This window comes from Lotus japonicus, chromosome 3 (assembly GCF_012489685.1).
Source record: "Lotus japonicus ecotype B-129 chromosome 3, LjGifu_v1.2".
NCBI lineage: Eukaryota > Viridiplantae > Streptophyta > Magnoliopsida > Fabales > Fabaceae > Lotus > Lotus japonicus.
The window spans coordinates 62,599,615-62,624,604 of NC_080043.1; the positions used below are offsets into that span (position 1 = coordinate 62,599,615).

The 24,990-nt window shown below is 38.2% G+C and overlaps 2 protein-coding genes across 2 annotated transcripts; both read left to right on the top strand.

Annotated features, from left to right (window-relative positions):
- Nucleotides 1–15,670: 15,670 nt before the first annotated feature.
- On the top strand, nucleotides 15,671–19,274 carry LOC130745193 (naringenin,2-oxoglutarate 3-dioxygenase-like). Its single transcript, XM_057597343.1, has 3 exons — nucleotides 15,671–16,159; nucleotides 16,673–17,101; nucleotides 18,756–19,274. Exons 1-3 carry the CDS (start codon nucleotides 15,791–15,793, stop codon nucleotides 19,056–19,058), a joined length of 1,101 nt encoding a protein of 366 aa, XP_057453326.1. The 5' UTR covers nucleotides 15,671–15,790; the 3' UTR covers nucleotides 19,059–19,274.
- Nucleotides 19,275–19,372: 98 nt separating this feature from the next.
- On the top strand, nucleotides 19,373–21,658 carry LOC130745192 (uncharacterized). Its single transcript, XM_057597342.1, has 2 exons — nucleotides 19,373–20,038; nucleotides 20,347–21,658. Exon 2 carries the CDS (start codon nucleotides 20,348–20,350, stop codon nucleotides 21,608–21,610), a length of 1,263 nt encoding a protein of 420 aa, XP_057453325.1. The 5' UTR covers nucleotides 19,373–20,038; nucleotide 20,347; the 3' UTR covers nucleotides 21,611–21,658.
- Nucleotides 21,659–24,990: the final 3,332 nt, after the last annotated feature.

Consider the following 24,990-nt stretch of genomic DNA (forward strand, 5'->3'; position numbering starts at 1 on the left):
AAGTTTTGAGCCTTTATTTTGGACCAAAATGCCCCTGCGTAGTCGTATTTCGGCCCGATTGTCCGAAAATTGTTCTGACAGTTTCTTTGCCTTAGTTTTACCCTAAAACTACCTTGTAAACTGATTTGATCGAAGAAAAAGAGCCGAAGCCCTTTTCTCCTTTTGGCCGTGGGTTTTTCCTAAGGGGAGGGGAGTTTTTCGTTTTCGAAAACTTGTCCTTTCGTACCTGTTTGTCGTATTCTGAAGCTTTGATGCTTTGTCTATCGTTTATGTATTGTATTGCGATCGAACTAATCGATTTTGTGTGGATTCTGCTTTGTTTTTCCTCCGAGGTTCAGTTGAAGGAACTTTGGAAGTTTCAAGGCATTCCTGTGAAGGAGATTTGATTTGCGAAGCTGGATCAGCTCGAGGTTAGGGCAACTTACTATATATTAGCTATGACTGCATGATAGGCGTCGATAAATTCGACTTATGTTTTATCTGATGTTGTTTTTGATGATGAGTTGATGTTATGATGCTTTTCCATACTTGTGATGTTGTGCTTTTGTTGGATTGAGCGTTTTGACGCAATTTCGGAGTGGAGATTCATTGATCTGGTGATCTTTGATATTTCGGGTTGGATGAACAACCCTAGGCAAGTCCAAATGTGGGGTTTGAGACTTAGCCATATGTTGGAATTCTTAGACTTTCCCCGGGAAATGTATTTTGGGTGGTTGATCTTTGAAAACTTAGAATGATAGAGCTTTGAAAAACTAAAGACTTGGGAAACTTAGACTTTGAGAAATAAACTCATAACTTGACTAATTCGAATTGAAACAATTTTTATTAACGTTTAAGCATAGGAGAACTGAAGGGGAAAATATTTACGAAAGACGGGGAAAAGTCGACTTTGTTGTGGGTTTGGAGAGTTATCGGAATTGGGGGAAGCCACTAAGGTGAGCTATGGTGATGATTGAAAGTCACCGAGTACTCTAGTACTCTTGGGGAGTGTTGTGGAGCCGTGTTGTATTGACCGACACCTAGTGCTCTTGTTGTTTGGGCTGTGTTGTATTGACCGACACTAGACCCTTGTGTATTCTGTGGGTGGAGTTGTGTTGTATTGACCGACACTTACTCCGAGTTGTGTTGTATTGACCGACACTAACTCATGGGTTTGTTGAGATTGGGTTGTGAGCTAAACACTTTCGTGGTAAGGACGATTCGTTGTTTGGCTAACCACGTTGCATTCAATCGGGTGAATAACGGGAATGGTTCACCTGTGCATATCATGGTGAATAACGGGAATGGTTCACCTTGCATTAATGATGAATAACGGGAATGGTTCATCATTCGGTGAATAACGGGAATGGTTCACCAAGGATGAATAACGGGAATGGTTCATCCAGGATGGATTTCATCCAGGATGGATAACGGGAATGGTCCATCCATAGTGAAAATGCTTCACTTGTGGCGAACGGGAACGCGTCACAAATCCGGATACATATTGTGCATTTCACGCATACATTCATGCTGACTGAGATTGTGTGTTGTTTGTTTATTGAAGCAATGTTAGAGCCATAACATGCTAGGATTGTTTATATGTATATATATCAACATATATCTATACCCCATATCACATGTTGAGTGTATATCTACTTATTGCTGTGAGTTGACCCTAGCGCCTTGGCTTTGTTTGTATGTTTGTGTTTGGGCGGTCGGCCTGCTGCCAGATGTCGATGGCCGACTGGTGTTCGATGGTCTCTCCCTCGGGGGGGATCAGATATGAGCTTGTGGATCGGGATGCCCCCACCGCTTGGGTGGTCGATGTTGTGGGTCATCGAGCGACGTACCGGGGAAGGGTCATGGAGGACCGGACTGACGAGTGTGAACATCTGACGAAAGAAGTTCTACGACGCATGGAGCTGAGCTTCAACTTGCCGTCTTCAGTTCGCCGAGGACTCGGATGTGTGAGCAGTTATGGGTTGGTAGAGTTAGGCAGGCGTCATATTTGTGTAGAGCTCTGATTCGTTTTGCTTTTGGGACGGGGTAGGTTCCCGACGCATGGCTTTTGTGTGGTTCTCTTATTGAGGGATCACAGTGAGTCAGTCGGACTATAGGGGTCTTTGCTTAGGCCATTTTGAGGCCGACTTTCTCCCAGTGGATTGTAATTATAACCTTTTCACTCACACTTCTGGATCTGTAACTATTTGCCTACGGGCACACTACTTTGGAGTCACTGCGAGTGCGCGTGAAATGGGAGTGCAGCTGAGGCTGTACATGTGTATATATTTGTGTGTTGGTTGGGTTTTGTCTTTATTTTCTATTGCTTGATTTAAAAGGTATCAAACGAAAAAAATTACCTGTTTTCAGCGTAAAGTCTATTTTTGGTTACTAAAGTGACACCTGGAAATCGGGGTGTTACATTGTGGTATCAGAGCTTAGTCGAGTCTTTTGGGAGTCTTTGGGGAATAGGTCTTCTGTGCTAGGTTGTGTGACTCTGCAAAGAGTGAAAATTGATTGTCTGCAGAGCGATTTTCGCTCTAATTGCTTGCGTTACTACTCAATCGGATTGAGTGGTTTGTCTAGTGCTACCGTATGGTTAGTACTAATCGGACGTTCGATGGGATATAGGATGGTGGATCTTAACCGGATGGCGGAGGCTACACGTGAGCATCATCAACGACTGATGGCGACAGCAATGTATCAATAAAGAGGAATGAACCGAATTGGAGCTGGGGGACCAATGAGGTCAGGTTCCCAAGGCTACAACGGAAGGAAGAGTTACCATAAGTGGGGACCATATCAGCGTTCCGAGGGAAGAAATCTTATCTCAAGAGAGTACAAACCGACGACTGCTGATACTGGGGGGGAAGCCAGTTGGTGACAAAGGAGTGACATCTACTCGTTGCAGAAAGTTTGGGCATTTTGCTAACAAATGCTCAGTGATTGGACGGAGATGCTTCAAGTGTAACCGAGAGGGGCATCTAGCTGTGAACTGCAAGACCAAAGAAAGTCTATGCTTCAATTGCAACCAACCGGGACATTTCTCCCAAGATTGCAAGGCACTCAGGGGCGAATCATCAGGGAATGTTGGGAAAGGAAAACAACTTGCTACAGAGGAAAGGATTCATATCAAGGGAGGAGCAAGAGTTGAGGAGTCGAACGAGGAAGAACGTGGGAACGATGGTAATATTTTAACTGTTCTCGTATTCTAGAATAACTTACTCTTTTATATTCAAGCGAGTGTGACGCGCCTAACTTGTATTTACTACTTAGACTATGATCCTATGATTATTATCCCTAGTAGGACCTTATTCGAAGTTGCTCGTGATTTAACTATAGAGGTTACACGAGATCTAGAATAGCACGCGGAGCTAGGGAGTTGTTTTACCGAGGCGTTGATAAGGAAGCTAGGATCTCAGGGAAATTCCTTATGGGTACGAATCGTAGGATTTTAGGGCGTTTAGTTTTGAAGCGGAGTCGTTAGAGGATCTTTCGGCAAAAGGGATTCATTCGACCGAGTGTTTCACCATGGGGAGCGCCAGTGCTTTTAGTCAAGAAGAAGGACGGAAGGTCGAGATCGTGGGTGGATTATCGACAATTGAACAAGGCGACGATCAAGAACAGATACCCGTTGCCAAGGATAGATGATTTGATGGACCAACTACGAGGGGCTACCGTATTTTCCAAGATAGATTTGAGGTCAGGCTATCGTCGGATCAGAGTGAAGATTGAGGATATACCGAAGACTGCTTTCAGGACACGTTAAGGACACTACGAGTACCTAGTGATGCCGTTTGGAGTGACGAATGTACCTGCTGTTTTCATGGATTACATGAACCGCATCTTTCAGGAGTTCTTAGATCGGCGTGTGGTGGTGTTTATTGAGGACATATTGATCTATTCGAAGGACGCGAATAAACATGAAGGACATTTGCGCCAAGTTTTACAATTGTTGAGAGAGAAAAAGCTGTATGAGAACCCTTCCAAGTGTGAATTCTGGCTGGAGGAAGTCAATTTCTTAGGCCATGCTATCTCGAAGGAGGGCATAGCTGTGGATCCGGCGAAAGTGGAGACTGTTTTGGCTTGGGAGCAACCGAAGATGGTGACAGAGATCAGAAGTTCTGTGGATTTAGCTGGATATTATAGACGCTTCATTGAGGGATTTGCCAAGATTGTTGGACCTTTGACTCAATTGACGAGGAAGGATTAATCTTTTACATGGATTGAGGGTGTGTGGTTCCGTAGCGGAATCGTTAGGAACTTGATATCAGGATAATTGTGGTTACTGGATGTTAGGATCTCATTGTCTGTTCCAGTGGGTTTTTCTAAATTTCCACCTTCGATGTATTAGGCCTGATCAACCTAATATTGAGGGGGTGATATTCGGAATCACAGCTGGTTATGGACTTTGATAGAAGGACGGGTAAGATGAATTTGAATTGATTGAGGATTAGTCGGATTTGGGAGGAAAGTTCGTGTTAAGCATTTGATTGTACAAGATTAAGATTTGAACCTTTGGAAGTTGATGATTTTCGTATAGACATTGATTGGTTAGTTCGTGTGATTACTCCAAGTAGAGGTAGACTAAGCCAATAGAATTGATGTTGGAAAATCTTTAAGTATTTTCTCGGAAGTTATGAAGTCATAGGTTATGTGATTTCTGACGTGGGATTATTAGAGATTAGATAGGTTGGATTTAATATCCGGTTATAGATGATTGTTTGATGGTAGCGAGATTGAGAAGAATTAACTCTGAACTAGATTGTTATAGTCGAGTTCGAGGAATAAGTTTTGCTAAGCGTTGGATTAATATGTGGAGACATTATAGTCTTAAGAGATGAATTTTCGCTTGAAAAGTGTTGAATTAATGATTAAGTTGGAGAAAGAAAGTTTTAGCATAAGTTGAATACTTGAGGTTGGTGATATGGATTCCAAGGAAATATGCTGAGATTACTAAGTGAGATTTACTAAGTTGGATTGAAATCTTAGGGTTAAGATTGAATCTTGAGAGCCGAGAATCACGTACGAGTAGGAGATCTTATGGTTGTAGGTGTGACAATAGGAGTTGAATCTTAGAAGATTGAAGACCTGAAGGTGAGTTTCGGGTTAAGACCATTGAGGTGTAGTATAAGAGAGATCTTGAAGTAAGGGAATTCTGGGTTGTGTGGAGTGTTAAGGTTGGTGATCGATTGATGTTGATTATGAGGTTGCGGACATCATGACCATGTGATAAGATTTGAATGATGTTAGCATAATAAGTTATGATTATGGATAGCAGGATCAAGTGGTGAGTGTGGAAGCATGACGACACTTATCAGGTCGTTTGGGTAAGTGAAGGAGTTATAGTTTTAAGGAACGGATATTCATTTAAGAAGTATTGAAGAATTAAATGTTATTAGAGGACCAAACTTGGTGAAGGTGTAGGTTTTAAATCTATGAATGTCTGTCTAAGGTGTAGGACTCGAAGTTTGTCAGAATTTGATTGAGAGATTAAGAAGTTGATTGACGAGATGGTGATTGAGTCACAGAAAGGAAGGTGTTAGTATTAAGATGAATACCTGAGGTTGTTATATTTTGACGAGTTTCGTAGAGTATAAGAGTCAATGGGACTTTTTTATGGATTTTGATAATGCATATTACGAGTAACAAGTGAATTTTACTAAAGTTGAATGAGAATCCTAGGGCTAAGGTTGACCTAGTGAGCTGAGATTCATGTACACATAAGAGATTTAGTGGTGTTAGCGGTTACGATAAGAGTTAAATCTCAGAATGTTGAAGGATCGGATGATAAGATGGCTAGTTAAGTCCCTTGAGGTATAGTTATGATGTAATCTACTAGAGGATAAGTCTCGATTCGTGCGAAGTGTTAGGGATTTCAGTAAGTGTAAATAGGTTTGAGTGAGGGAAGTTCTAAGGAAGAAGACGATAATAATGGATTGTTAGATATTAAGAAGAGGATTATCTTATAAGTTGTTGGTAACTTGATGTTGAAGGGGATAAGATTAGTGAAGGACAAGAAATAAGGACATAAGTCGATTTTTAATTCGAATGGTGACTAAGTAGGAGATTGATTTCATTGTGCGAGTGATGATAGTTACGAAGTTGGATGTGACGTTAATGGACTATTAGATTCCAACGCAATGTTTCGTCTAAGAGTTATCGAACGAACAAGTGATGGACTGTAGATGAAGATCACGAGGACAAGTTGAGTATCTACTTTGAGATGACAGAGAGGCACTGAGTTTAAGAAGAATTCCGGACGACCGAAAGTAAAGAAGTAAGTGGCTAAGGTTGTGCGACTGCACGGAATGCCAACCGGTATCATTTCAAGCAGAGGTCCGACGCAAGTAATCGAGTCAGACGACATGAGGTTGAATGATGTTTTGTCTTTTGAGACGCCGATAGTTAGCAGTGGGGATAGAAGAGTGAAACAGTTAAGGGGAAGGCAGATTGCTTAAGTAAAGATTTTGAGGAACAATGACACAGGCACTACTACATGGGAATTGGAAGATAAGATCAAGGAACTGTATTCCGAACTTTTTGCAGAGCTCTGAGTTTCGAGGACGAAACTTTCTTTTTGGAGGGGAGTATTGTAAGACCTGGATTTTCAGAACAAGCTAGTTTCCGACTCACGCGTAGAATCAGTGTAAGCGTGACAGGAGTTTGACATTTGAGGAAGATTAATGAAGAAGAAAGTTCAGGAATTGCTTGAGGAATGTTGCGTAGCTGTTTTCGGAGTTAGTGCGAGTCGTCTGCACACCTGCCTTATGGCAAGCGTGTCCAGAATAGACTATTTCGCTCTTAAAGCAACGTTTTGAGTGAGATTTCGAACTCTCGGAAAATTTAAAGATTCTTTTTATTTTTCCATCGACCAGCGTTTCATTTCGGAACTCTGGACTGTACGCACGATAGGTTTCACTTTTCGGATGTCCGCCGACGCTAATTTCTTTGCTTCGAAACCCTATTTTCGAGCAATGGATGAATACTTTTTCTATTCGGGACTTCTAACGAAGATTCCGTCCGCGTTGCCAGACTTGTTTCGACGTTTCCAATCTTTCTTCAGTTGGAAGTTTTGTCGTTTGAGCATCACAGCAAAAAGTAGTTTTTCGGGGCAGATTAACCGACACCGCTTTTGAGTTTTTCGATATCGTTTTTCCCAAATCCTAGATATTTGTTTTGAGTTCTGGAATTCCGACGCCAGAATCTCTCTTAGAATTTCTCGGTGATCGTGCTGCAAAAATCGGAATCGCGAAATTTTCATTTTTCCGCGATTTCACCCGCCTATAAATAGCGCGAAAAAGCAAAATCCTCTCATTTTCTTTCCATTTGTGGCTGATTTCGTGGGGAGCAAGGGGGGAGGGGATTTCCGCGAAAACTTGACCAATCTTCGTGCAGTTCGTCCCTACTTCTAGGTATCGAGGTAACTATCATGAATCCTGCCTCTGATTTCTGTTTCTGCTGAGTTTCTGAAGTCGTTTCTGTGCTCTAAGTTTTGAGCTTTTTCTAAAATTGTCCGATTTCTCTGATTTCTCGCTTGGGTTATGTTCCTTATGTTCCCCTGAGTCTAAAACCTCTGTCAGTAAACTCTGATTGCGATTCAGTTGTCCAGGATCTGAAAAATTGACTCAAAACTCTTTTTGTCTCACATTTCGAAACTTTATTGTCGAAAAGACTTAATATGACTTCGTGCCTTTAGGATTTGTTGTCACGGATATCATGAGGATCGTTGCTGTCAAATTTGTTTTCAGAACTGATAACTTTGAAGTTTTGAGCCTTTATTTTGGACCAAAATGCCCCTGCGTAGTCGTATTTCGGCCCGATTGTCCGAAAATTGTTCTGACAGTTTCTTTGCCTTAGTTTTACCCTAAAACTACCTTGTAAACTGATTTGATCGAAGAAAAAGAGCCGAAGCCCTTTTCTCCTTTTGGCCGTGGGTTTTTCCTAAGGGGAGGGGAGTTTTTCGTTTTCGAAAACTTGTCCTTTCGTACCTGTTTGTCGTATTCTGAAGCTTTGATGCTTTGTCTATCGTTTATGTATTGTATTGCGATCGAACTAATCGATTTTGTGTGGATTCTGCTTTGTTTTTCCTCCGAGGTTCAGTTGAAGGAACTTTGGAAGTTTCAAGGCATTCCTGTGAAGGAGATTTGATTTGCGAAGCTGGATCAGCTCGAGGTTAGGGCAACTTACTATATATTAGCTATGACTGCATGATAGGCGTCGATAAATTCGACTTATGTTTTATCTGATGTTGTTTTTGATGATGAGTTGATGTTATGATGCTTTTCCATACTTGTGATGTTGTGCTTTTGTTGGATTGAGCGTTTTGACGCAATTTCGGAGTGGAGATTCATTGATCTGGTGATCTTTGATATTTCGGGTTGGATGAACAACCCTAGGCAAGTCCAAATGTGGGGTTTGAGACTTAGCCATATGTTGGAATTCTTAGACTTTCCCCGGGAAATGTATTTTGGGTGGTTGATCTTTGAAAACTTAGAATGATAGAGCTTTGAAAAACTAAAGACTTGGGAAACTTAGACTTTGAGAAATAAACTCATAACTTGACTAATTCGAATTGAAACAATTTTTATTAACGTTTAAGCATAGGAGAACTGAAGGGGAAAATATTTACGAAAGACGGGGAAAAGTCGACTTTGTTGTGGGTTTGGAGAGTTATCGGAATTGGGGGAAGCCACTAAGGTGAGCTATGGTGATGATTGAAAGTCACCGAGTACTCTAGTACTCTTGGGGAGTGTTGTGGAGCCGTGTTGTATTGACCGACACCTAGTGCTCTTGTTGTTTGGGCTGTGTTGTATTGACCGACACTAGACCCTTGTGTATTCTGTGGGTGGAGTTGTGTTGTATTGACCGACACTTACTCCGAGTTGTGTTGTATTGACCGACACTAACTCATGGGTTTGTTGAGATTGGGTTGTGAGCTAAACACTTTCGTGGTAAGGACGATTCGTTGTTTGGCTAACCACGTTGCATTCAATCGGGTGAATAACGGGAATGGTTCACCTGTGCATATCATGGTGAATAACGGGAATGGTTCACCTTGCATTAATGATGAATAACGGGAATGGTTCATCATTCGGTGAATAACGGGAATGGTTCACCAAGGATGAATAACGGGAATGGTTCATCCAGGATGGATTTCATCCAGGATGGATAACGGGAATGGTCCATCCATAGTGAAAATGCTTCACTTGTGGCGAACGGGAACGCGTCACAAATCCGGATACATATTGTGCATTTCACGCATACATTCATGCTGACTGAGATTGTGTGTTGTTTGTTTATTGAAGCAATGTTAGAGCCATAACATGCTAGGATTGTTTATATGTATATATATCAACATATATCTATACCCCATATCACATGTTGAGTGTATATCTACTTATTGCTGTGAGTTGACCCTAGCGCCTTGGCTTTGTTTGTATGTTTGTGTTTGGGCGGTCGGCCTGCTGCCAGATGTCGATGGCCGACTGGTGTTCGATGGTCTCTCCCTCGGGGGGGATCAGATATGAGCTTGTGGATCGGGATGCCCCCACCGCTTGGGTGGTCGATGTTGTGGGTCATCGAGCGACGTACCGGGGAAGGGTCATGGAGGACCGGACTGACGAGTGTGAACATCTGACGAAAGAAGTTCTACGACGCATGGAGCTGAGCTTCAACTTGCCGTCTTCAGTTCGCCGAGGACTCGGATGTGTGAGCAGTTATGGGTTGGTAGAGTTAGGCAGGCGTCATATTTGTGTAGAGCTCTGATTCGTTTTGCTTTTGGGACGGGGTAGGTTCCCGACGCATGGCTTTTGTGTGGTTCTCTTATTGAGGGATCACAGTGAGTCAGTCGGACTATAGGGGTCTTTGCTTAGGCCATTTTGAGGCCGACTTTCTCCCAGTGGATTGTAATTATAACCTTTTCACTCACACTTCTGGATCTGTAACTATTTGCCTACGGGCACACTACTTTGGAGTCACTGCGAGTGCGCGTGAAATGGGAGTGCAGCTGAGGCTGTACATGTGTATATATTTGTGTGTTGGTTGGGTTTTGTCTTTATTTTCTATTGCTTGATTTAAAAGGTATCAAACGAAAAAATTACCTGTTTTCAGCGTAAAGTCTATTTTTGGTTACTAAAGTGACACCTGGAAATCGGGGTGTTACACGAAACAGGTTTCTCAGAATTAAGGCAAACGATCCAAAGTCGATGTAAATCGATTTTACCCGAAAAACTACTTTTTGCAATTGATGTCGGATGAGAAAACTTCTTTCTGAAGAAAGATTAGAAACATCGAAAGAAATCGGTACACACGTGTGGAATCTTCGTTTGAAGCTCCGAATAGAAAAAAGTCTTCATCGACCATTTATTTTAAGGTTCTTGAGCTATCAGGGATTTAGTTTCGGCAAACCTTCGAGAATTAGAATCGAACGTTCGTACATCCCAGGGTTTCGTATCGAAACGCTTGTCATAGAAAGGATTAAGAGAAGTTCTAACATTTCTCTGAAGATTTTTGGAATTAGTTTCTATAGTGCTCTTAAGGGTAAACTAGTCGTTTACTAATGCACTTGTCCTAGGTATAAGCGAATAATACTTGCGCTATAACTTATATCGATTCTAATGTTATCCTTAGCCTTTTCCTGAACTTTCTCCTTCATAAATTTATTCCATTTGATGAATACTTGTTCAGTTTTCCTTCACGTTACCTAATCGTGAATATGAATTTTATCAATTTATTCTAAGCTTAAAAACTTGGGTCCCACAATGAACCTCGCAAATCACCTTCCTAAAGTCATTGTTCCACACCAATTCTAACCATGCTTCACAACCATTAATTGCCCCCCGCAAGTAGCGGATTTCCCCCTCTTTCAAACACATGAAAACTGTAACACCCCGATTTCGGTGGCGTCACTTTAGTAACTCAAAATAAAATAAAGCGGAAAAAGCAGGTATTTTTTTTTGTTTTGTTTAAATAAAAAGACTTGTCGAAATAAAGACTCAACTCAATCGCGATTAACAGCGATTAATATACAATACAAGCACAGCCCTCGCTGCAACTAAACATCGTCACGAGTGACCTCCAGTGACGGAAAGGTAGTGCCCGTGGGCAAATATGTACAAACTAAAACAAAGGTTAAGTATTCTGAGTACAGTCCTCCAACGAAAGTAAGTCGGCCCAAAACGGCCTCAAAAGACTTCCTACGTCCGACAAACTCCCTGTGATCCTCATGGAAGGGAATCACATGAAAAGCTAATAGTCGGGGACCTGCCCTGCCCCAAAATAAGGAATGACAATCAGAGCTATGACTCTAACAACCATCTCAAAGACTCTAACCACCCATAACCCACACTACTTTCATCGACCCTTCCTCGATCAGGCCTGAAGTCCGGGTCCTCGTCGAAAGCTTCAGTAATAGTCATTACGCTCCGGGTCTTTCCCGCACAACGAATCATCATGAACCGGCTGACGGACGCCTGGCAGCAGGCCGACCGCCCAAACACAAACATACACACAAAGCCAAGGCGCTAGGGTCAACTCACGGAATAAAATAGATAATACAAACAACACGTGATAAAGGGGGTATATATATATGTTGTATATATACTTATAAGTCATGTATTGCCTACCCTAAGGTTGATACATAGCATGTTTATCAACATAAAATCATCAAGATATATATAACGATGTTTATCAACAACAAATCACAATAACATTCACAAGTATGGTTAGGTGCATGGCGTGCCAGTGCAATGTCATGCTCAAAAGATGATCCGGATAAAATGTCACCATCTCGATGGATGGGACAAGCCAAGCACCTCGCTTCGCTAAAGCACCTCGCTTTTATGAAGCAGCACGCTCCTGTGAAGCAGCACGCTCCATTTGGGGCATCAAGCTCCGTTGAAGTCCGATCTGAGATCGTCCTTCGGAAAGCAGCACACTTTCCAAGAAATGTATGCATGAATGCAATATGGTTAGCCAAACAACGAATCGTCCTCACCAAGGCACGCGTGTCTAGCTAGAGTACATTGTCTCTACAATACTCTAAGGTAAACAAAGAAGTGCTAATCGCATTTGGTAACTTTACTAGTCACTTGGGCTCACCGTCACGATGGCCAAACAAACTGCTCAACGAGCAAAAGAATGCATCTGGCATTCAGTGACTTTTCAAGTTACTTTGACTCACCAGCTCGATGGTCAAATGGACTGTTCAACGAACAAGGAGAATGCTGCTCGCACTCAGTGACTTTTCAATTTACTCAGGCTCATCAGCTCGATGGCCGAAAGGCTGCTCAATGAGCAAAGATGGTGCACTCGCACTTGGGGACTTTCCAATCATCCCTGGCTCATCCTTTGGATGGCTAGATAAACCGCTAAAGGAACAAAAGGTGCTATCGCACTCAAAGTTTTCCTCACACTTAGGTTGTCGACCCTTCCCGTTTTCCAAACCATTTTCACATCCTAAGTCTTTTCCAAGAGGTTATCATCATTATTTAAAATGTGTTCTATCTTTGATTAGTGTATTATGAATTTCATTTACAAATCAAGTTCTGATTTCGTTTGTTTCAAAACTCTATAAGTAATAGATCCCAATAAACCCAAGTAATTCCCCGGGAAGGTCTCGATTCCTAAAACAATAAAGGCTCGAACCTTGGTTCGACCTATCAAACATTCCCAAAACAAACCCGTCATTGCCATGACGAAGATAAGTGTAATCCACACTCCGAAAGTCGCATTAAATGCACGAATACAGTCAGCACATTTTAATCTTAAACACAAATAAATCAAGCTCTATTGAGCGATGAAACATTAATGCAGTGCTGCAAAACATAACCCTGTCATGTCCACTAGAAAGCGATAAGACAGAAACCAGTAAACGGCCGAAGCCTCTCAGAAAACGGAGACACACGTCTCATATAAGTTCACTCGGTCGAAGCCTCTAGAAAACATTTTTCAGAACAGTTCATGCAATATTTGTGCAGAATTTAACAAATAAGTCGAACAAGTCGACTCTAGGTCATTAACTAATAACGGTGAGTTGCCACTCATGATCACAATACATTCAAGTCGAATTTATCGACGCCTACACACAAAAATAGCTAGTAAGTAAGTTGCCCTCACCTCGAGTTGTTCCAGTCTCGCGGTGTAGGTCTCCCTCACAAGCTTGTTCAGTCAATCCCAAGGTTTCCACAATTGAACCTTTGAGCAAACAAAGCAATAATGAATCAACACAAGTCGATACAGTCGAAACAATCCTAACTAATGTTCGACTAAGCTCAAGAAGCTTCAGAGTACAACATTTAGGCACGAAAGGAAGGGCTTTCCCCGAATGGATGAGTTTTGACTCGATTCAGGTTTTGTACAAAAACACTTTATTCGCTAAAACGTGCATAACTTGAGCTACAGAACTCGGAATGACACGAAACCGGCGCCAAAATTTCCACAATTGAAAGAGCTACGCAATGGCTCAGGTCATAGAGACTCAAAAATTATTTTTGGACCCGGTACCCAAGCAAATAGGTTTCGGCCACTATAGAAAATAGGGTTTTCGAACTTTTTCTTCGATCTAAATCAATCCCTAGGTATTCTTAGGCGATATCTAGGCCAGGGAAACTCTCAGAAAAATTATCGGGTCGAAAATTGTCGCAGGGGTATTTTGGTCATTATTTTTAGCTCGGAAACTCAAAATCAGAATTTCGAAAAACAAATTTGATGAGCTCGATCCTAACGACATTTATAACAACTAATCCTACTGAAGCTAAGCTCAGTCGAGAGTTTTTGATCCAAAAAGCGGAACCTCTGTCAGAAAATGGGTATTTTCAGAAAACTTGACCTCTGCGACGATTTCGACAGGATTCAGTCGAAAACAACTGGATATTCATGCTCTAGAGCACGTGGGCATTAAGTTTAGACACCAAAATCAGCTTATTTGGACAGTTTTACAAAAAGCTCCAAACTTTGAGCTCAGAAAAACATAGAAAAAGTCGACAGATCTGACGATCAGAAGTGAGGGATAGTAACTATACCTCGATGTCTTCGATTAGCAACGAACGGTGAAGCAATCGGGCAAGAAACGACGAAAATCAACTTCTTCCTTTTTCCTCCTTGCACCCCTCGGCCGTGTGTGTGTTTGTGAATTTTTTTGTTTTTTTTTCATTTTTCATACTATATATAGGAAATGGGAAATGCAGAAAAATGAGAATTTCGCGATTCCGATTTTTCCTACTGATTCCAACGTATTTTAGACACGATATTCTTCCCGCTGAATCTTCTAATTCTCCAAAGAAATATCAGTATGATTTTTGGTTTTCGAGGCTTGTTTTTAATGTTTACCGGCTTAAAAATGCACTTTATGCACTTTATGCTTTTGACCTCGGATGCAGAAACTTCCTTCTGAAGAAAGATTCAGAACGTCGATTAGAGTGGGCGTTCGCGGATGAAATCTTTATTTGAAGCTCCGAATAGAAAAAGTCTTCATCGTCCGTCGATTTTAGGGTTTTTGAACTATCAGGGATTCCGTTTCGGCAAACTTCCGAGAATTGGAATTTGACGTTCGTACATTCCAGGGTTTCGCATCGAAATACTTGTTTACTGACGAATAAGAGAAATTCTAACATTTCTCTGAAGATTTTTGGAATTAGTTTCCATCGCGTCCTAAAGTGTAAATTAGCTATTTACTAGTGTCTTTGACCTAAGATTAGGCGAATGTTAGTCGTGCTATACTTTTATCGGTTTTGATACAATCCTTGAACTTTTCCTGAACCTTCTCCTTCATAAATTTATTTCATCCAATAAACTCTTGTTCAGGTTTCCCTTCACGATACATCGAACTTATTCGTTAATAAGGAATTTCACTAATTTATTCTAAGCTTAAAATCTTGGGTCTCACAAAAACAACCAATCCAGTGGCCCTCTGCGTCACACATTAGATCCTCGCCTCCCATGCAATCGTTATTCTCTTAGAAACTCCCATCAATATTCAATTTAATCATACTAATAAGAGGGATATGCCAAGAACAACTCATCATCTCACCGCTGGCAAAAAACTATCCTACCCAGAAATCGAATCCATTCATCATATATATATATATATATATTGAATAGAAAATAAATTTATAATAAATTATTTAAATTAAATAAATTTTTTAAATAGAAAATAAAAATAATTTTAAAAATAGAATTAAAATATAGATATATTATATTATATCCTATATTGTTGGCCACTTGTCGTTCCAAAATGTAAGCTGAGAAAACATTCTTGCAACTTGCAAATAAGGTTCAACATAACTTCTAGAAAAGGAAAAATAAATGCAAAGGTCATTTAAATGAAATGAATAGACTAATAACTTGTTTGAATTAACTCATTTTAATTTGTTCAAGATCAACTTTTTCATTCTGAAACTTCTCAATATAATCAGTTGACTTTAGAAATTAGAATGAATAGCTAGTAGGAAACTTTCTAGATAGCATGCTACAATTATATTTCCAAATAATACTTAAGTAAAAAAATCGAATTTAATTTTATTTAAATGATAAAAATAAATGCAAAGTATATTAAAAATGTAGGAAATCTCATACTCAAATTGAGATAAAATTAGTTTTTGTTTTTATCAGAAATACATATACTCAAGTTTTTGTAAGGTAGAACAACCAGTCCTCGTGGCTGTGTTATATAACACCACCTCGCCTTCCATTCTCTTACCTGTCCCTCAACCTCAACACTCTATTAATTCCATCACTCCCCACCATTCTCAAACCCAAAAAAACAGAGCACACACAAACAAACTCTGAAACTCTAACCAACCATCCAACAATGGCATCATTCAAACCCAAAACTCTCACCACACTGGCTCAACAAAACACCCTAGAGTCCAGCTTCGTCCGTGACGAAGACGAGCGCCCTAAGGTCGCTTACAACAATTTCAGCAATGAGATCCCGGTCATTTCCCTCGCCGGAATTGACGAGGTCGATGACCGGAGATCTGAGATTTGTAACAAGATTGTTGAGGCTTGTGAGAATTGGGGTATTTTTCAGGTTGTTGATCATGGGGTCGACACTGAATTGGTTTCCCACATGACCACTCTTGCTAAAGAGTTCTTCGCTCTTCCACCGGAGGAGAAGCTTCGGTTTGACATGACCGGTGGCAAAAAGGGCGGTTTCATCGTCTCCAGCCACCTCCAAGTAACAATCACACACTCTTCACATTTCTAGCTAACAATTATTTTGAGCAGTTATCTAAATATCTAAATCACTCAAAGCTTCATGCAAGTAAAAATCACTCTAGTTTAGATGACACAATAATATTTTGACATGCGTCCGCTTAACTGCACACACATGTCATAAATTATTGAATCATCTATATGACTAGTGTGATTTCACTCAATATTTACTTGTAGTGATTTAGATAATCTCAAATTTTGAATGTATTAAGCCCGACCTGAATACTCAATTTCATCCATGAAAGTAAAATTGTAAGTATTGAGCAAGTTAGTTCTTAATGCGACACAATTCAGGATTAACTCTTCAACCCTTACACTTTCACTTCGTTATGGATGAAATAAATTAATTTTCTTAAAAACTTAATATATGAATGATTTTGTATTAAAATGATTTAAAACAAATAATTAGCATACCCAAATTACATGCTCTGTTTCAATGGTGATTTGAATTGAGGATGATTTTTTGCTATTACAGGGAGAATCAGTGCAGGATTGGAGAGAGATAGTGACATACTTTTCATATCCAATCAGGAATAGGGACTACTCACGGTGGCCGGACACCCCAGCAGGGTGGAAGGCGGTGACGGAGGAGTACAGCGAGAAGCTGATGGGTTTAGCATGCAAGCTGTTGGAGGTATTGTCTGAGGCAATGGGGTTAGAGAAAGAGGCTCTAACAAAGGCGTGTGTGGATATGGACCAGAAGGTTGTGGTGAATTATTACCCAAAATGTCCTCAACCTGACCTCACTCTTGGGCTGAAGCGACACACTGATCCTGGCACCATTACTCTGCTGCTTCAGGATCAAGTGGGTGGGCTTCAAGCTACTAGGGATAATGGGAAGACATGGATCACTGTGCAGCCTGTTGAAGGAGCTTTTGTTGTCAATCTTGGTGACCATGGTCATGTGAGTACATGTTGCATTTCTTCTTTCTTTTTCAACTTTCTTTCAAGTTTCAAGACTTCATAATCACAAACTTCCATGATAAACAATTTTGATGTTGAATAAAATACTTAATGATTTTGTTTTAAGTGATTTTTTGAAAAGTATAAATTAATTTATATTTTGGTATAAATATCAAAATTACTTTTCACTTAAAATACATTAAAAATAATTTATTCTTTCCAAACCTACAATTTAGGTGGATATATTTATATTTAGTACTTTAGTTAAACAATCCCATATGTATTGTACGTTTTATATGGGATGTGCCCATGCTCTTTTGTCCTGTGCCTTGTAGTAATGGTAGTTAGGTTTTACATATCAAACCATTAAAATTACTCGACTCTTTAAAGCAACTTGGTTGGATTCGGAGAACCACAAACTACAACAACCACAATCACAACCACACACAAGTTGATGGCGGCCAAGCCATTAAGGCGTGTGCTTCAAAAATATTCCCTATACTATTTACCATAACATAACAGTAACAAACTTATATACATATAATTATTTTCTCCCTTATATCTTTCTTCTAGTTATATTATAGTATATATCACGTTTATTATTTTCCTCTCTTATTTTAACTATACACCCAAATTTTCTTTATATCTCATTTTTTATATTTATCACATTCATCACTTATTTCTCTCTTTTTTTTTCCCTCTACCTATCAATTCAATATTTTATTTATAAGTCAGAGAATTGTATTAAAAGGAGGCACAAGGGGTGCACCAACCCTTAGTACAATAGAAAGAAGTAAAAAATAGGAAAAAGAAAAACGAAAGCAATATTTGTGGATATTAACAAATCATTTTTTTAAAAAATTGTATAATTCTTATATAGGATAAGACTTATTTTCATTTTGTAGGTTATAATGAGATTTTTTCTAAACATTATAATGAGATATTTAATAAGGTAGATATTTTTTTTTTGAAGTTAAGGTAGATATTTAATACTTTATTAAATTAGACAATCCCATTTATTTTACGTTTTATATGGGTTGTGCTCATGCTCATTTTTGGCTTGTACTAAGTACTAATGGAAGTTAGGTTTTACATATCAGGTTATTAAAGCAATTGATGTCTCAAACCCCTGATCTCTCCACTATGGTTCAAAAACTTACGGACCAAACAAAAAAAAATGTTGAACTCGTGGCTTCCCTTGCAGCCAGAAAAATTTGTCTTTTTAATTTTAATTTATACTGAAACTCTAACATGATTCAATTAAAAATCTATGCACTAATGATTCTCAGTTGTTACAAGAATCATTTTGGCACATATATTAACTATTAAGAGTACATTCAGATTTTAAAAAAAATATTTCAACTCTCTAAAATGTGAGATAATTTTCATAAATTTTAAAGAAAAACATAATTAGTTTATTTGTGTTTAGTTGCACTATTTAAAATCATTAAAAATCAAGTCGAATTTGACTCAGAAGCCAAAACATCTGCACGAACATAAGATGACTCTAACAATATTTTCTTTAAAAGAATCATGGTTAAATTAAGAATTTAGGCAAAACTATTCAATTGTTAAATAAAAAGGACTCATACATTTTTTTTTCTTCATAGTTTGTTTAATTAATTTATGAGGGTGTGGGACATGAATGCATGCAGTATCTGAGCAATGGAAGGTTCAAGAACGCTGATCACCAAGCAGTGGTGAACTCAAACTCAAGCCGTTTATCAATCGCCACATTCCAGAACCCGGCACCAGATGCAACTGTATACCCTTTGAAGGTTCGAGAGGGAGAGAAGTCAGTAATGGAAGAACCAATCACATTTGCTGAAATGTACAGGAGGAAGATGAGCAAGGACATTGAGCTTGCTCGGATGAAGAAGCTGGCTAAGGAGAAGAAACTGCAGGATTTGGAGAAGGCCAAACTCGAACCCAAAGCCATGAATGAGATCTTTGCTTAAGCCAAACTCGACCCCTACTATTGGTGTTATTTTTTCATTTGTGTAGGGTCAATAGTTAATCTTTATAAAAGCTTTTATGTTTGTGGCTTTGCATTGAATGATGTTAAGCTTTGTCCTCGTGGACCGGCGTTGTTCATTTATTTGCCTATGAACTAGATCCTACGAGGTCTTTGTAGTGAACCTATATTTAAATGAAAATAAGACCCCATTTCCTTATTGGCTCCATAGTCTATACTTTATTTTTCCTAGATAATAGTACTAGATACACTTTTTAGTATAATTTTTTTTACACAAACATTGACATTTAGTTGTTTTCTGACACATCATAAAATATAACATTAATTTAATTTAAAGAAAATATGAATGTAACATAGTTTAATTTGTCCTTATAGAATGGTTGAATATTAGTGTTTTTTTTTACACTGACGGTATATATTTATTGAATTTTTTTACAAGATTGGAAACGAAAAAAGTGATACAACAAAAGAAAACGGTCACTTAAATATAAAAAAGGTCACTTAAATATAAAAAAGAATCCCAACTATAATAGCTCCCAACTATAATAGCTCAAGTGCAGGGGCGGACCCATTCACAGGCTAGGTGTGGCTTTAGCCACACCGATTTTTATTTTATTTTATTTTTAAATTTTATATGGTTGAAAAATAAAGAAAAACATTGTGTTTACTGATTGTTCTCTCACCACGACTCACGCACGCACGCTCCTTCTCTGTTCTCGCACTCTCCTCTCTGTTCTCGCACGCTCCTCTCTGTTCTCTCCTCAGTGACTCACGCACGCGTCCCCCTCCGCCTCTCTCTGTCGACTCACGGCGCACGGCGTCCCTCTCTGTTCTCGTGCCTCTCGCCCTCTCCTCTCCTGCTCTCTATCGAACTGACGAAGCTCCTGCCTCAGTGCTCACTGCTCAGTGCCTCTCCCTCTCAACTGATCGAAGCTCTCACTCTCAGTCACTCAAAGTCAAAAGGTAATGCTTTCTGCCTTTCTCACTCACTTCCCTGAATTTTCTTTGTATTGGGTATTTGTGTTTTCTGAATTCTCAGATATGTGCAAAAGGGTTTGGGACATTGGGTTCTTGTTCTAGGGTTTGAGGAAATTGAAATTGATATGTGGAAACTGAAATTGATATGTGGAAAAGGGTTTTCTGAATTCTTGTTGGACATCTAAAGAGATGGAATGTAACATAATATAGCTATCATTCCATTATTGATTACATCTAATGCAAATTGTTGCTAAGTTATTTTGGTTTTTGATGGTTTCATTATCTCTTTATAGGATGAAGAAATTTTTTGAAAATCCATCTGCTTATTATGTGCATTGTTTTGCCCATCAACTTCAATTGGCACTTGTTGCATGTGCTAAGACTCACAAAGATGTTAGTGGATTTTTCGGGAAGGTCAATATGCTTGTTACTTTCATACGGTCTTCTAACAAGAGACAAGAATTGCTTCGGGACAAACAAGTATCTCAATTTGCTAAATTGGTTGAAGAGGGTGAGATAGAGACTGGTAGTGGATTAAATCAAGAATCATCTATTGCTAAAGCGGGTCACACTCGTTGGGGTTCCCACTTTAGGACTCTCACTAGATTGATGACTTTATATGGTGCCATTATTGAGGTACTTGAAGAAGTCGGGAAAGATCCGTCATTTGAAAAACATGGTGAAACAGTGCTTTTGCTAGAAGTGCTTCAGTCCTTTGATTTTATTTTTATGTTATACATGATGGTTGAGATTTTAGGATTTACAAATGATTTAAGTGAAGCACTACAAAAGCGTGATAAAGATCTTTTGAATGCTTTATCACTTGTCCAAGCCACCAAAGAAGAATTGCAAGAAATGAGGAATGATGGATGGGAAGAACTTATATCTAAGGTTATGGAAATTTACAATAAGCATGATATTGATGTGCCTGATTTGGATGCGCAAGGGAAGAAACCTAGACGACATGTTATCACTTCTAGTGTTTCTAATTTGCATCATTATAAGCATGATTGTTTATTTACTGTTTTAGATTTGAAGTTGCATGAGCTCAATGCTAGGTTTGATGAAGAGAATACTGAACTTTTACAATGTGTTTCATGTTTGAATCCCTCATCATCATTTGAAGCTTTTGATGTGAAAAAATTATTGAGGATGGTTAAACTTTATCCAAATGATTTTGTTGATGTGCCGGAAGTGGTAGTGCGACATCAACTTCAGAATTATGTTAGAAATGTTCGATGTGATCCAAAATTTGCAAAGTTAAAAGGACTTTCAGATCTTTGTGCAAAACTTGTGGAAACAAAAAAGTGCAACACATTTGATATAGTTTATAAGCTTCTGAAGTTGGCTTTAGTCTTGCCGGTAGCTACTGCAAGCTTCGAACGTGTGTTTTCAGCTATGAAGTTTGTGAAGAGTCAGTTATGTAACAAAATGGGTGATCAATGGTTAAATGATCGTCTTGTAACTTTTATAGAAAGAGATGTTCTTGGAACAATTGACAATGATGTTATTTTAGCACATTTTCAAATAATGGATAGTAGACGATTTTCATTGTAAACTCTTGGACTATAATGTAAACTCTTCTATTTCCATGAGAAACTTTCTCTCATGGTTTTATCTATAATATTTCTCTTTTAGTCTATAATTGCTTTTATATTTAGCCTCACTAATATTTAAGGTCTGGATCCACCCCTGCTCAAGTGGTACGTAATAGCTGATAGACAAATGACTTGGGTAGATGAAGGTTCACAGATCGACTCTGGATGGTTGTAGTTTATTATCGTTCTGTTGTACAATAAGAATATAGAAATAATCAATATTATATCAATATTAAATATTTGATATGGTTATTAATATAAGAACCAACCAACCACTTCTCATCTCATAAGAATATCGGTTAATTTAATTAATTGTACTATTTAGTTTGTTATCAAATACTTGTGAATTTTCAAAACTACCCATAACCTAGTTTTCAGTATAAAGACAAGTCTTGAAGAGTGAAAAGAAGAGATTATAATTGACATGACATTACATTTCAATTTCATAGTTAAATAAGGATAATATTGTCTAAAAAAAATTAATATGGTACATAATCCAATATAATTCTTATAAAAAAAATTAAAGTGCATCCTGAATTTAATTCTTATAATATTTTTTATAGGTAAATATTAGTAAATTATTATGTACCAAAAAAAAATTATATCAATGCAATTTATTTATGCTCAGGGTTCGAACCGGCCCTGACCATTTATCTACAATAACTCTTAGCTCAATCAGTGAGTTATCCACGGACCTCGAGTCTTTTTTCACAAAAACTAAGAAAATTAATTATAAAAATAACAAAACAACATATTTTAAAAATAGTAAATTAAAAATTACTTCATTATTAGCATTCCTTTTTTTGATAGACAAATGATAGTGGTTAATTGTTAGTAAGTTAGAAAATCCCAAATTTTTCTTCCAGGATTCGAACTCTAGACCTTCCCCTCTCCAACCCTTGTGTTCCCTATCTCTTACCACTTTAGCTAATCCTCGGGAACTCATTATTAGCATTCCTTGAATCTCAGCCGTTTATTGTACCTAGTTAAATATCCCCACAATTTGACCGTCAGAGCTCAGACTAACGTGGCCTTCCGTGATCTCCATCTCTTCATGAAACTCAACCGTTCGTTTAACCTACCACATCCACAATCATTTCTAAAGCTTTTTCTTTTGGTGTCACAATCATTTCATTTGTAAAGTTTGCCCGAATGAGAAGTAGCACAGAAAAAAGCAACTATTTGGATATGTTTGGTATGTAGAGGGAAAGTAAGAGAAAAAAAAAAGAATAAAAATGAGATAATGTTTAGATTGTTTGGCTGAAGAGAAAGTGAAAAGAAAAGAGAGAGAAAATAAAGAAGTATTGACATATAATTACTATTTTATTTTATCCTTAAATATACTTTTTGCAATTAATTTATATTTCATTTTTTAAGCATATGATAATTATTATAATTATAATTTAAATTATAAGAAATAAAATGATAATTGTAATATTTAATTATATTATACCTCATCTGTCAAATTATTATTATCGTTAAAATAAAAAGAGAATAAAATTAAATAAATCAATTAAAAATTACTTCATTATTTCTGTACTCTCTTTACTTGATGAATTTTTTTATTTTTTTATGCTACCAAACGAAGCCTTTGTGAGTTTGTGTGCTGGAAAAAAATCTAAAAAATTCATATTGTATTGACAGTGATAAATAAATAAATTTTTACGTATGTCTCTCTCAGTTAAAGATATCGCCGCCACATCTTCACCTAAGTACGTCCCAATTCGCCTCCGAGAGACTTCAAGGAAGCTTTTTCAACGTAAGGTGATGATGACAGGTTGTTGAACACTAAAAGGAATAATTTGAGGATTCGAACTTTGAATCTTCTGGGTTTGAAAGGTTTTGGTGAAGGTTCAAACCCTTAATCTCCTCTACTCTCTTCTCCCACACATCTAGGGATTGCATGCCTGATTCTGTGGGATGAGAGTGATTGTAGGTTTCAGATACCGCACCACAATTCCAATTATTTTATTTTGATTTTGGTTGTGAGGTTTGGGTGAGAGCAGTTATTTGTTATAGTCATAGTTTCCAAAAAAATGATGTTTTGGGGTGAGGTTGAGAGTGAGTGTTTATTAGTTCTGGCTGCAGGGGTGATGTTGTAGTTGTGGTAACCTCTAGTTCGAGGTTGACCAGGTTGAAATGAAGGTTTGGTGGCTTTCACGAAGAGGTAAACGATGATTATGCAATATCCATTACAATTGCGTGGCGATAACAAGGGGTCGATGAAGGATTTCAATTGGAACTTTGAGGTTTTGGTTATGGGAAATAGTTTCTCGCCTGGTGGATGATGGTTGGGTTTAAGGTTCGGGGAAAGGGTGGGGGAAGGGGAAGAGGTAGAGTTGTGGGGAGAAGGAGAAGGGTAGGGGAGAAGGCCGTGGTGCGGTTAGAAGAGCTTCTGCCTTGATAGCTGATAGTAGATAGTCTTTGGAATTTGTTTTCAAAAAGAAAAAGTTGCAAGGACTAAAAACATACCACATCTAATGTTGATATGAACTTCCGTTTGATTTAAATGAAAAAGTTAACGTCAAGGACGGAAAATAAAATGGGTGATATTCAAAAGATGAAAAATGAAAAGATAATTTTAAAATGACTAAAATAAAAAACATAGTATATTCCATGAAATAAGAACATATTTTAGTCTAATTTAAATCACCTAAGAACAAGACGGTAAGATACTTGAATATATAATCAAGATATTATAAGATGAAGAATTTGATTATTTGACATTTCTTAAAAACAATTTTTTTAACGGAAGAAGATTTTGACATTAGGTATTTTTTTAAACCACCTTCAAATTAAATTAAATAAAATCTGACATAGAAGCCAATACATCACTGTTAATCAAATGAACAACCTCTAAAGGAACCTCCTCCATCCACACCCACAAAATATAAACCCGAACTAATATATATATGTTTTTTATTTGTCTTAGAGATTTATGAAGTTTTAATTTGCACGGTTTTCTTTCAAAAATATCTGTTTTTTTTTTGTCAATCTTTCAAAAAAATTTGTATGGTGGCCGAAGCAAAAATGTTTTGGTCGTGGACACTACTTTAGTGCACTGGGCCTTGCACTTTAAATATTACAAAACCAATCGCGGGGAAATTTTATTCTAACATACACAATTATTACAAAGAAATGTTTGTTATGAAATGAAGGCGTACAAGTGAGAGATGAGAGAGCAGAAGGAGAAATAAGAGTCAGGCAAGTGCCTTCAAAAAAAAAAGTCAGATAAGTAATACTGTGAAATTGGGGTATGTTGCTTGGTTTAACCACCATTTTATATATAGCATTGGGTCATGACAAATACACATGAGCCAAGTTCATAGACTTTCTAGC

Bases quoted from the DNA above. Each gene is read 5' to 3' on its own strand.
- LOC130745193 (XM_057597343.1), top strand. From the start codon at position 15,791: ATGGCATCATTCAAACCCAAAACTCTCACCACACTGGCTCAACAAAAC. The intron at 16,160-16,672 runs GTAACAATCACA...TTGCTATTACAG, and splicing joins TCGTCTCCAGCCACCTCCAA to GGAGAATCAGTGCAGGATTG. The intron at 17,102-18,755 runs GTGAGTACATGT...GAATGCATGCAG, and splicing joins ATCTTGGTGACCATGGTCAT to TATCTGAGCAATGGAAGGTT.
- LOC130745192 (XM_057597342.1), top strand. From the start codon at position 20,348: ATGAAGAAATTTTTTGAAAATCCATCTGCTTATTATGTGCATTGTTTT.